Source organism: Drosophila takahashii, chromosome X (assembly GCF_030179915.1).
Source record: "Drosophila takahashii strain IR98-3 E-12201 chromosome X, DtakHiC1v2, whole genome shotgun sequence".
NCBI lineage: Eukaryota > Metazoa > Arthropoda > Insecta > Diptera > Drosophilidae > Drosophila > Drosophila takahashii.
Genome location: NC_091683.1, coordinates 791778 through 805387, shown reverse-complemented (window position 1 = coordinate 805387; position 13610 = coordinate 791778). Strand labels below are relative to the sequence as shown.

The following is a 13610-nucleotide window of genomic DNA, read 5'->3' as shown; positions in this document are numbered from 1 at the left end:
GACAGTAATATTAGCATTTGTAAGTTTTGACAACAATCTATCTTAAGTCAAAGATCGCTAGGAAGCGAACGTTTGTGCTTATAATTCGATGTATACTTAATCTCATAATTATGAAGATCGATTATGGCAATCGATTGCAGCCTTTTCCACTGCCAACGGCTCGAGTACTTGGTTGCAGCTAAGGTCAGGGGTTGCCTGGATTTCGCATTTTGTGTTTTGACGAGTCCTTGCCTCGGCCCCCTTTCGATTGGATGTGGTCAAGGACATCGCCTCCCCCAGCCCCTTGCCTACCAGCCACTTGGCTGCCACAATGCAACTAAATGCTCGGAATTAATTTGTGTGTGATTGCAGGATGGCTGGTTTGCAGGTGGGGAAGGCAATCGAACGGGTAATATTGGGGAAAACTCGAGGCACAGGTACTGAGTCCGCTGTTAGGAGCAAAAAACAAAGGCGGCCACAACAGGCAAACAACCAAACAACGCAAAACAACACAAAACAACACGGAACAAAACAAAACAACACAGCGGCAGAACAAAACAACAATAGTTTGCCAAAGCACCTGAGGCCCCAAGGGGTCAAAGGGCAAAGGGTTAGAGGCCGCTTTGTTGGTCTTGTTGCCCCGGAATGCTGAACGTTGAATGTTGTGCTTGCCACTTGACAATAAGCGTTGGAAATCAATTACACACAAAAGCGTCAAGTGGCAAAATGCAAATGTTTGAAAAGCAAAGCGCAAAACGCAGTCAAAACGAGTTTAATTGCAAAAAGGGCAAATCAGTTTGGATTTGTGTGAATGTGAAATGGTGAAATGCCTACAAAATGTTAATCGACAGCTTAAGTTCAGTGGAAAATGGGGGGGAAATGGAAATGGCGTTGCGTTGCCTATCAAAATATCGGTAATTTTGTAAAGAAGCGAAATTTATGTGAAAAATGCCAAACAACAACGGAGAATTCTGGAAAGAGTCAGACAGACGAGGGCGGCCCTCGTCCACCGAAAAAGCGAAAAAAAGTGCCCAAAAAGAAAGACTGGCGATGCAATGTGAAATGAAACACGACAACTGAAGTGGGAAGTGGGTGGCAAAGCTGCATGCAAGTGCCGAAAAAACGTTGCCATGGGTGGGACAAAAAGGGGCGACTCGATTCGAATCGAGTGCAGGCTGCGTGTGAAGCCGGCGATTATGCGACGAGCTGCAACAAAAAGCGCCTGCCGGCTGGCGACCCACATTCGACCCACAACAACAGAGGAGCACCGAATCCACCAGGAGCAGGATGCCATGCCATATACCATACCATAACCGAGTCCAGAGGCCATGCAACATGGGGCAGTGGCATCAGAAGTGGCTGTGGCAGGGGCAATTTTTAATGACTGAAAAATAAAAACCGGTTTTGGGCGGACCAGAAAAAGAGTGGGCAGTTGGTTTGTTAAACTGGGAATGGGATTTTGGATGCCAGGATGCAAAAGGATCCAAAGGATGCGTTATCACTGCCCAGCGGGTGGGAAAGGGGCATAATGCAAGTCAACGCAAACATTTTATTTGCATTAAGCTTCGCTACTTCCGCAGCAGGGAAAAAACGAATAACCAGCCAACCAAAAAAAAAACACAGAAAAGGCGACCAAAAAAGCCAACGTCGATAGCTAAAATACATACGCATGAAAAAAAAATGAAAAAATAAAGGCAACCGAAAAAAAGCGATTAAAATAAAACACAAAAAAACCGTGTACATGCAGCATGCACCATGCACCTACTTATGCCGCAGCATTTCCAACATTTCCAACGGCAGCCAATAAAAACGCAGCGCTGCAAGTTGCGTGCAACAGGAAGGCGAAAAAAGCGCGAAAACCAAACAAAAAGCCGCCCAAAAAGCACAAAAGACTAAAAAAAACACACAAGTACACATGCACCGAAAAAAAAGAAGAACACAAAAAAAGGCAACGAGAGGAGCAGGGAAAAATCAAACAACACACATTCCCAATTGCAAAAGGCCTGGGTGCGAGTGAAATGACAGCAGGCAGCAGGATGCACTGGCCACTGCAGCTGCCCACCGCCCACTGACTGCCGCCCACCGCCCACCACCCACTGACGGCCACTGCAACTGCACTTTCCGATGGGAGGGGCTCGTGATGAGCCGAATCATCACTCGGCACTCGGCTCACCGCTCGGCTCGCTTGGCCCTGAAATAAAAATAAAAAGGAAGCGCTCAAAAAAACATCCTAGAAATATATAAAAATTGTCCAAAAAGTGCAAAAAAGGCAGAGGAGCAAAAAAACCAGGCTCAAAACAACGCAGCACACATCCTAAACCCTGGGCGAGAGCAGGCCGGCCTCAGTCGGAGCGAGCGAGAAAGCGACATGTGGTGCAGTTGCAGCAGCGCCCGTTGCAGTTGCAGTTGCAGCAACACCAGCAGATGCAGCAGTTGCAGCAGCAGCAGAGGCCGAGGCAGCAGCGGATGCTTGTTTTAGTTTTTTTTCGCCAGCAAGTGCATTTTACAGGAGCGCATTTCAAAGTACCCCAAAATGTAGGCAACGAACATGGGCCTATTTCAGTTGGACTTTTAACAAATAAGAAAATATATTGCTATATTTAATGGGTTAGCATAACGAAATCTTGCAAAAAATATGTTTAGCTGTAAAAAATAACCGCTTAATATTTTTAACCAAAATAAACGTTTTTTTTGCGGTTTTTCAGTCGTAATTTCCACAAATCAAGGCCGAAAGATGAGCTACCGACTTTTTTTTAATAGCTAACAACCTAAACTAACGATTTCCATCACTTTTAAGAAAATTTAATTTTTCACAAATTTTTGCATTTTTGATAAGGGGTACCATCATGATTTTTTGCGAAAATCGACCAAAAATTAAAATGTCCAGATTTGAACGCAAATCGATTCAGAATTAAACTACGAGTTCAAAAAGGTATTACATTTCATATTTGGACCATTATTTCCTTTGTTTCGGCCAATATACTGATTTTTGTGGGTTAAAACTCAGAATTTAGGCTTGACATACGACCCTTTTTAATGTTGTAGAAAAGACTTAAAGAAGTCCAAGTCGCCGACAGTATGCAAACACACAAATAGGAAAGAAAAATGTTTTCCAGGCAGAATTCGAAAATCCAACCACTCAGTCATCATTTTGCATCTTAGGAAGGGGAATTCGAATTTAACAAAATTTCAGTTTCCCCTTGGAGGCGCCCCTGGAATAACGGGCAATGCAGTTTACTGCCACAGATCGAGTGCATCGCGAGGTGCGAGCGAGAGGGCGAAGCGGCGGTAAGGTGAGATGGAAAATGGACGCAGGATGCAGTTGCAGTTGCAGTGGCACCCAAAGCGAAGGGGTGGCAAAGAGGTGGCGGGCCAACGCAAATTGAAATAAAAAAAATGTATAAAAACCATAAATAAATAAAATTAAGCAGAGAGCGCTTGGCAAAAAAAAAAAGAAGAAAAAAGGAAAACCCAAACGATGACAGCGAAAAAAAAGGAGGATGCAGTATGCATTGTTGCTGATGCAACTGCACTTTACATACAGACTGCCCACTGGTGGGCGGTGGGAGGTGGGCGTGCAAGTGGGTGGAGGGTGGCGAATGCAGTTTGGCAATTTAGTGGGTAAAAAAAATGACAAAAAAGGTACAGAACAAAACGGCGAAATATATTTAAATTTGTTGCTCTTGTGTGAGTGAGTGGGTGAGTGGGTGGTTCGGCGGTGGGAGCGGGACAGAGCGAGTGCGTTCAGCTCACTCCGACGCACGCAAAAAAATGTGCAAAAACTCCGCCCTAAAATGCGATGGGCAATAAAATAAAAATCAATCTAATGAAGCCCAGTGCAGCATAAAAAAAAGCCCAAAGCGAAAAAAAAGGCAACCGAAAATGAACAAAGATGGCGATAGATGTTGGCTATGTTGGATGGTTGGATGGCTGGATGGGCGTATGGCGGATACGCTAATTTAAAATGTGCAACTATGACAGCTCCTCCTACTCCAATCCAACCAGATATCCAGGACCCAGGATCCCTTTCATCCATTGCCATTTATGGGCAACAAAAATATTCGATTAAGCGACCTCAGCACACAACAATAATATCGTCAGTCAGTCAGAAATGGCGAATGGCAAAGGGGAATGGGAATGGAAAGGGAAATGCCCTGGTCCATCGATAATTACAAACTGAATGCGTCGGCTAGAAAGTTTCCTCCAAGGGTCGCTGGTTCGGCTAATGGAACCACTAGACCCCAACTCCCATCCCAATCCCAATCTTCGCCTGCATTCCGTCGCTTGGCTCTTCCTTGAACAGACAGAAAAACCAACAGGATCTAATTGACATCTGTACAGACTTTGTAATAGTATATTATTATAACTATTATTATTATTAGTATTTATACCTATCGAAATGTAGAAGAAATTTTTAAAATCGTACGATCCATTAAAAAGTTATGAGCAAAAAATGAAATGACCGCTAGGTGGAGCCAGTAATTCAGATCACTTTTGAATTTAAAATATATTGTTGCATACTTTTAGACACCTATTTTGACAGTTATCAGTGATTGCACTAAATTTTTACGAAATTTGATCAAAACGAGTATAATTTCTTATATATATTTTTGTAGCAGTGTGATTTTCCCTACTGGCGGTTGTTAATTTGCCGGATTAGGCGGAAAAATGAATGGGGCATTATAAAGCGGAGGAGCAGGACTCACGGAGGACTGGAAGACTGGAGGCTGGAGAAGAAAACTAAACCGCAGCCCTTTTATGACTGCGAGGCGAGGCCTTTGTAGGTTTGCTGACGAAATGCGCCGATAACTTTTTTTATTTCGAAGCTCTAAAAATGAGACATTTCATATTACTTTTACGGCAGGAGCAACTGCCGACTCTCTCCGGCCTGCAGCCTCCTTCCCCGAATCGGAATCTGAATCCACCTCCTCGGTGGGCCGAAAAACAATTCTGGGCAACCCCTCAAGTTTCTCTGCTGGGCTCCGTTTCTTTTTTGGGGTTACGTTACGGTTAACGGTCACAGAGAAACCCCTTCCACCCACTTTCGCCCACAGTAACCCACAGTGGCACACACTTAACGGCACTCAACGCATACAAAATTTCAAAATCATCAAAAAGTAGAAAAATACGCGTTTCATGCACATTCGCGGCATTTATGAGCCCATCAACGTCGCTCATGGATGAAAGTAACGCGTTTTATGCGTCGTTTGGGTGCCTGCCAAATGTATCTTTTTATGTGGTTCAGTTCGGTTGCAAGCGCGGCTCTCCTCCTCATGACCACATGAGAAAAGATACGGGGGTTTGGGTTCAGTTTCAGTTTCGGGGCAGCACACGGCGTTGCCGTAAAAGCAAAAGAAATGGAGGCGGGAAAACCATCAAGTTCAAAGTTTTCGGCAACGTTTACGAGTCCTGCTGCCACCGTTGGCCAGTAAAAAGTGAAGGGCGGACCACATCCGCACTCCGATCCCGAGTGGATCCTATTGGCCGGATTCGGATTTGGATTCGGATGTGGAAACCACCTGACGAGTGACTAGGCGTCCATCGCTAAGGCTAAGCAACCCTCCTTCCAGCCGCCAATTCAACACCCCCCCTGGCGGGCACTCCTCGAACTAACAAACAGTTTTTATGCGCTATTAAAAATATTCTTTTTATAAGCCCTATAAAAAGAGCAGAGCGACACAGGCCCAAGGAAATCAGCCGGCAATTTATTCGCAAAGCGCTTTCCGAAACATCAACCCCCCACCCCCCATTCCACGCCACAGAAAACCGCTCTCGAGAGAGACATTTTATGCGCACCTAAGTCATTTCGAACAATTTCGATTAAAAAACTCATCTAAACAATTTATGACGCGGCGTAAAAATCAAATCAAAGCAGTGTCGGCTGGAAAAGTGCAGCATTCAGCACTCAGCATTCAGCGGGGTGGATTTGGATTGTTATATTTCCTTCATGCCATTTTCCCAGTTTACAACTATGCGGGAAAAGCATAAATTTAGAAAATTAGATGGCTGCCCGTTGATTAGTTATTAAACGGTTTGTGGAGGCCTCTCATCTGGGGTTCGATAACCAAAGGTCTCTCTTTTACCCAGCATGTGATATATTCGAAAAGCCTTCTTCAGCCATTACAAAGTTTCTAAACTTTACGATTAAGTATAAAGAGAAAAGGAAGACAAGGAGCTCTTGAAGGAGCAGGGAGTTAAAACCGTGCGGGATATTAAAAAGTGCACGGAATAATGTTTCTTTTATGACTAAAGTGGCATTGGGTGAAAGGGGGGTAGGGATACTTCAACGGGCGCGCATGAGCGCTGACATTTACCTCCCAAATCCTCACCCCCTCCCCCCTCCGACCCTGCGGGCTGGTTCAGGCTCATTTCGTTTTTAATTTCCGTAATTCCGTCAGCAGAAAAATTTTTGCAATATAAAAAGTAAATATCGAAATTTATAGACCTGCAGATGTGCTGAGGCCGAGGGGTTGGCGTTAGTGTTCGGGGGTGGTCTGAATCCCCCTCCCCCTCCCAAGACGGAGGCTGGAGCGACATTAAAATGTTAAATAAAAACAGTAACAAAATACACACAAAAACAAACCGAAGACAGTGGCGGCGGACCATCAACCCCCTTTGGCGAACTTACACGAGGAATTTAATGACAACACTAAAAAGTTTAAGCGTTATTATTTCTAGGGTAGCCACCCCCCTCTACGGCCCCCGAAAATCAGCTCCAAGGATAAGGATAAGAAGAAGAAGAGAGCTTAGGCAGAGGGATGATGAATCGGAATGGATGGATGAGTGGGAGGAAAAAATACGACGGCTGTAAAATGGCAAATTCATGACCTGTGCCTGTGTGTGTGTGTGCATTCTAATGGCAACTAAAAACGAGCGGATTGTAACGATTCGGTTATTACCGTTATATTGCCGAAACAGCGCGCGCTACGAACAACCCAAACCCCCTTAACCCCCTAAAAACCCCCTGAAAGAAACAAAGTCGAAACGCACATAACTCAATCTTCGACGGAGGTAGAAAAATGTAACCCCCTCCATTTCGTAGAATCCTTGTTCCTTTCCCCCTTTTTTTATTGCTAATGGCAAAGAAGAAGAAGAAAACGCAGGGTTGCTTTTGCTGCTGCTACTGCAGTTTATGCGCTGCTGTTAAACTTACGGTAGTTTACCGCCGCAACAGCCCAAGAGCCACGCCCCCCGCCTCCACCACCATCTACGCCCACATTCTCGCTGGCTTAAAAACGAAACAATTTTTACAACTTTGTTGTTTGCCTGCGGCATTCGCCTTGGCCATTTCTAGTTGCCCCGTAAAGTGAATGTAGTAATTTTTCAAAAATCTTTGTCTTTAATGGACCATTAAGCGCTCTTTCGGCCGCTGTCCCTGTCTCTGTCCCCTTTTCCTTTCCCTTCTACTAAAAACTGACAACTTGGCTTTTTGGACCTTGGCTAGACTCGAGTTCTCCGCCTCCGCCCATCGTCAATATTGCGATTCGGTTGTAAAAAATGCGTTTTAATGCTTCAATAAAATAAAAAGTTTGCATTAAAAGCAGCAAAAGGAGCAGGATCAGGGATGCGCAGCTCCGGACGAAACAATTAGCGTAAAAAATAGACGATGCAGCTCAGAAATAGTGTAAAAGGTCCTTTTAGGCACTCAAGAATTCGCGTCACCTTAGAACGGAGAGGGGGGATTGAACTCTACACATTATATATATATCAACATCCTGCGGCGACTCTGCATTTTCGAGGTAAAATTAATGTTTAATCAACAAAGTGGTCGGTAATATAGCCCAGTCAGTATATCCACAATCGCCACCCCTGTCGTCATCGCAAAACTAGCGAAATTGCATCAAAGAAACGAAAATATTTGCAGTGCGTGGGCCGGGGAAAAAGCGAAATAAAAATTGAAATCGGATAATGCAAACAGCAAATTAAAAACCAGTCATGTTACAGAAAGGGGTCCATCTCCCATCTACCGTTTCCCATCTCCCAGTCGATATCCGAAAGGAGAGCCCCATGCCACACACCATATCACCACATACCACATTGATTCGTTTGGTAGGCAATGCTGATGCCGTGTGTTTGGGCCCGCTAATTGAAAGCCACTGCCACCTTTGCGCTTTGCAGCCAAAGACAAATATTGGACGGAGCGCGGCTTTATGCATATTTAAAATCAATTAAGTCAATAAATAATAAGGACAACCTTAATGCGATTGCATATGAACGAAATGCGGCAAATGCCGACTGTTTGCAGGGACTGCAGTCTATGAGAATCCATGGGAAAACCAAAAAAAAAAACGCCGGGGGGTCAAGAATCCATACAATCCATAGAGGCGACACGCTTGAAGAGCCCTTGGTAGCTGGCCACTTGGTAGGCACTTGGAAAAGGAAAAGCGGCCCCGAAACTGGATGCAAATGCAAATGCAAATGCACTCAACGATGAGTTGCAAATTGTTGCAAATCGTTTGTGCGCGCCACTGAATGGGGCACACACAAAGCGGTCGCCGAGGCACGGCAGCCAAAGCACTCGGCCACGAAATCTGGACACAAAGTGCGACCCATTCCCGTTCTTGATACTAAATGGCTAAATGGTACATGGTACATGGTGCATGGCCAAGTGGAGCAGAGGAAACCTGAACTGAGCCGAGCCAGCGAGGCGAAATCAAATGAAACAATCGGCTAAACGAGCTGCCCCAGTGAGGCAGCCAGCCAAAAAGGAGGAAAACCAAGGAACGCAACCAGATTCAGAGGAGCAAAAGGACCAAAAGGAGCAAAAGGACGAAAAGGGAGCAAAAAGTGACTGCCACTGGGTGGCAAAAGCCAAAAGCAATCAGAGTAGCCAAAAAGAATGCAACGGAGATGGCGAAAGACAAGCAACAAACACGCATTCACCCATCCAACCATTATACACCATTCACACCATACACCCCGCACACACGGAGGCAATCAGAGGGTTTCATTCATGACGACGAACTCGAAGCCCCAGTTCTCAGTCCTCAATCCTCAGCCGCATGTCCTTGCCGGGGCCACGGCCCACTTCCACTTGCAACTCTTACTCCCACTTCCGCATCCGCATCCACATCCATAGCCGCATCCACATCCCCAGCCACATCAACATGCACATCTTTTTGCTTTCGTTTTAGAAAACTCACAGCTCGCACGACACTCGACACTCGACGATGGAAACTCGAAAACCAGCCAGACCAGACCAGACCAGACCGATCACGCCAAAAAGAAACTGCAACGAATCAAGGACGAATTTTTTGGCAGTCGTTTTTGCTCCTCACACGGAGTGTGTGCCACTGCCACATGTCCAAAGCCCCACGACCCTCCTCCAGTTTGGCTTTGTTTTCCGCCGACTCGCCTGGATGTTGCTCCTTTTTCCACACACACACGAGGCACACGGCGATTCTTTGGCGTTTTTTGTGCCGAGCGAAACGACTCTGGATGCTCGGGTGGCAGCCGGTAGCTGCCAAAAAGAAAGCATAACGGAGGCGACCCAGATATCAGCACTTGTACAAAGTGCCGTGCCCCTTCCCTATCCATAACCATTCGATACACATTAGTGGAACCCGCTGACACAGCCGTGCTAAAAAGCAATGGCAGTCGTAAGATGGGAAGCTCAAGCTGGAGATCCAGGAGATGTCCACTCGGTAAAAGTAGAGGTAGAGGTAGTGGAGATGGAGCAGAAGCACTATCAATCTGACACGGCGGATCCTCCTGATGGCCTTCTCATGCATAGGTGATGAACATCCGCATCCATATCCGCATCCACATCCGCGACCAGGCTAAGCCGTGCAGAACAAAGAGTCGAGCGAAACACAAACACAAATCCCGGTTTGTAAGCCAATTTGCACTTAGGCTTATCTAATGTCGTATCATTTGTATAATGCTCTGTTTGGCCTGATACTTGATGTCTACTGTGTGTAGTCAATACTCGGCTCCCGATTCCTATACTCTACTCGAAGCTCGAAGCTCTTGAAACTCGACCCTCGTATGGAAAACTGAGTGCGTGGGCGTGTGCGCCTTATCCTGCGGGGTTCATTTCTAAGCTCATTTATGTTTATCACAAATGCGTGCCAAAGTGTGTCGTTATTCTTCCACCTCCACATCTCCCACAGCTCCACATACACTCCCCAACTTTCAGGCATCGTCGATGTTGTCGAAGTTGTTGGCATGGCGCGAACAAAAACATTTCAAATATTCAAAAAAGCCACACACTCGCACAAGACATCAACCCCCTTCCAAAAGACCCCCCCTAAGACACCAGAAATACGAGTTGCGAGCTGTACTCAACTAGTCGGGACATGTACTGGCCATAGAAATTCATCTAACGGCTGTAACAGGTAATTGAACTTGGTTATATGGCCCTCGGAATGGCGTCGCGCTGCAAATGGAAATGTGGAAAAGCTCGAAGGGTCGAGGGGTTGAAGGGTCGAGGGGTCGAAGGGTCGGGTAAATGGAAATGGAAATGGAATTGAATGACGCGCGCATCGTGTGCCAAATGTGACGTCCTCGGTTGGGAACTGGGAACTCGGGGAGCTGAGAACTGGGAACTGAGAACTCAGAAAACAGTAGCAATGCGTGCGAACTATATAATGCGGGCATAAAAAGGATTTGCACAAGGAGCATGTGTGCGTGGCAGTGGAAGGAGGAAAAGAAGAAAATCCAAGACTACGGGCTACATGAAAATTGCAAATTGTATGCCATAGTTGGGGGAAGGGATCCAGATCCAGGCCAACTGTTGAACTGCTGAATAATTCATGGCCAACTGGAGATTTGTGCAGTGGCAAGATGATGTCTGCTAAGCGCGTTTGATGCCGATTTGTGGCACGCATAACTGTAAATCGGCCGAAAAGCCAGAGCAACGTTGATGATGCCACTGGTGCTTAGATGGGAATGGAATAGGGGTGGCTTTGGGTTGGCAGGACACTCTGCTCTATTTGCCACTCACGAACTGTGCCACACGAAGCGATCAAAACAAACTGAAAGAAGCAAGCTGCAGCTGGGCAAAAAAAGCAGTGACTCCACTTGCAGCACTTCTTTTGCTTGCCGCACAAACACACAGACACACACAAACCCAAAACCCAATTCGCGGACACTTGCTGTCGACACTGGGCGCCTGGTGGCCATTGCCATGTCCCCACTCGCATGTGTGCCCCATGTGGGTGGCACGTAGCACGTTGCACTTGGCTTGGTCTTGTTGTCCTCCCCTCCGATTGTGTTAGGGACTTCTTTCTTTTGTTGGCCACCCAGCAGGCAAGCCAACAGGTGGCAGCTACTTCTGGACACATGCAGGCAGCATAACCACAGACCACAGCCACACCACCCACCATGCAACCCACCGTGCAACCCCAACCACCCACTGAAGGACGTTCGGCATGGCGGCGCACTTTTCCTTCCTTTTGGCATGCAACTTTTTGTGTGCACTCTGCCTGCTTCTTTCTGTTCTGTTTCTTTTCAACCATCGACCCCCCAACCCCTCGAACATGTTGCCCCTTTTCACAGACGTCGCTTTAAAGATATGGTATTTATTCAAGTTAGGCACTAGCACTAAAGGTAGGTTAAAAGAATCGTTGGTCGGAATTCAAGTGTCCGTCGTATTTCTATGCTGTATTGCGGAAGCTAGCGATGTCGTCCAGCTCCAGTGGCTTCCACTGGATGTCGACATGCTTGTTGATCCGCTCCTCCTCCTCGTCGCAGCCTCCAGAGCAGTTGGACTTCTTATAATTATCAGCTGGGTCTGTGGTAGTCATAGGTAGTCATGGGTCAGAGGAATTGGTCAGGTAGTGTAGGTTGTATTGTCGAGGGGAACTCAATCAATAGAGTAGCGTAATCAAGACTTACCGTATTTGTGGTCGTGGTCCTGGTCGCAGGACTTCGGGCAGAAGACAATCTTCAGGTCGATGGGCTCGTACACCTTCACGATGAGCTGCGGCACCTTCTCGGTGGAGTAGTCCTCGGGGCCGGACACTAGTGGGTTGGATGAGGATGTTGGGTTGACTTGGTTAGCTTGGCTCACTGGGTTGCTTGGCTTGGATGAGATGGCGATGGGTGTTAGGTGGACGGTTTGGTTGCGGGCCGCCAGCAACCAAGGTCTTCTGTTCACCGACAGAACTTCCCGTCGGTCTGGCACTGCCGCAGATGGGACTTTTGCAGATGAAACCATTGCCGAGGCAGTGGGAAGTGTTTCCGAAGTGGTCGGTGTGACTACTTCTAATGGTTTCAGCGTCGTGAATGTTTCGGGCCCTCTTAGGGGTTCCGTGGATGTTTCTGTGGATGTTTCTGTTTGTTTCGGAGTAGATGTTTCTATTCTAGATGTTCTATTTGGTATTGTTGTTTGCATTAATGTGTGTGGCATGGTAAGAACTGTGTTTCCTGGTGCCCCGACTGCCAGTCCCTTGAACAGAAGCCCGTCGGATGCGGCTTTCGATGCAATTTTAGCTGGTGAGCTAGTGAGAACCACGTGACGCTTGGCTGTGGCTACTAAGCCTTTGCTCCGATCTTTCTTCTCAGCAGGCTCGTCTTCCATGTAGTCTTCGTCATCATCATAGTACTCCGAGCTCAGGTGAGACGAATTCCTCGCTCGAGTTGGGGGTTTAGTCGTTTCAGGCCTTGCGGTTGAACTAGAACTGGTACTAGTTCTGGCAGTAGTAGTTGTTGTAGTAGTACTGCTTGTAGTAGTACTTGTAGTAGTACTTGTACTAGATGTCTGAGGGACAGCTGTGGCCTCTGGCTTCTTCTGTTCCATTCGAGTCAGCCGGTCCTTGAGCAGGCTCAACAAAAAGTTCTTCCTTGCTTCCAGGCTCGTGACCACCCCACTTGGAATCTCGTTTCCGTCGCTCCCATCATTGGGATAGTCAGAGTCACCAGAGCTGTCCCCGTACTCCAAGTCGCCAGTCGTCGTCGACGGCTCAATTGGCTTTGCTGTACTTGTGGAGGAGGGAACTGAACTGGACTGATTTGGCAGGGAACTAGTCTCCCGCTCAGTAGTCGAAGATGGGGCCGGGACCACAGCGGCCACAGTTGTGCTGGACATGGCCTTCGGCTGGACTTTGGTCAGCACTTCGTTATCCTCGTCCGCATACTGCTCCGAAGTCTCGCTGTCGTAGTACTCGGAGTCCTCCGCCTCCTTCTTGGTGGGCTTCACGGTTAGCTGAATAGAACGCTTCTGGTTGGAGGCCAGCTGCTGGATGGAGAGCCGCAGCGAGTGGGCGATGAAGGGCTTGGAGGTGGCCAGGTTGTGCCTGGCCATCTGGGCAAGGGTTACGCCCGGCGACGAAGGCCGACTTGAAGGCGGACGTTGGCTAGTCGAGGCGGGATGCTCCCTGCTCGGCGGCGTCGTGGAGATTATGTGGAATAGCTTCCGCAGCAGATGCGCCGCCGCCAGCGTGGACATGGTCGAAGCCCTCGCCGTTGTCGCTTGCCCAGACTCTCCCTCCGCTGAGGATGCTGGGGCATCGTCCATGTAGTCGGGCTCATCCCCCAAATCCCCACCCAAAGTATTCCTACTTTCTGTTGTTTTGGCTGTTGTGTTGGCTTGTTGTTTTTGCGGTGAGTGTAGTTGAAGTTGTTTCACTTGTCGGAGTTCTTGTGTGCATGCGGGATTTGTGTTGTTATCTGTAAGGCAAGTGTCGTGA

The 13610-nt window shown here is 47.3% G+C and overlaps 1 protein-coding gene across 4 annotated transcripts in view; it reads right to left on the bottom strand.

Moving 5' to 3' along the window:
* Mur2B (Mucin related 2B) overlaps positions 1-13610 on the bottom strand; it is a 102850-nt gene that overhangs the window by 19909 nt on the left and 69331 nt on the right. Inside the window, exons 7-8 of one of the 4 annotated variants that reach the window (XM_070219124.1) lie at positions 11818-13590; positions 11498-11713 (exon numbers count right to left, since the gene is read on the bottom strand). In XM_070219124.1, coding sequence (XP_070075225.1) covers positions 11577-11713; positions 11818-13590 — 1910 coding nt within the window. In that variant the 3' untranslated portion in view covers positions 11498-11576. Of the gene's footprint in view, positions 1-11497; positions 11714-11817; positions 13591-13610 lie in introns of those variants that run through there. The other 3 variants (XM_070219126.1, XM_070219125.1, XM_070219127.1) reach the window with 3 other exon arrangements.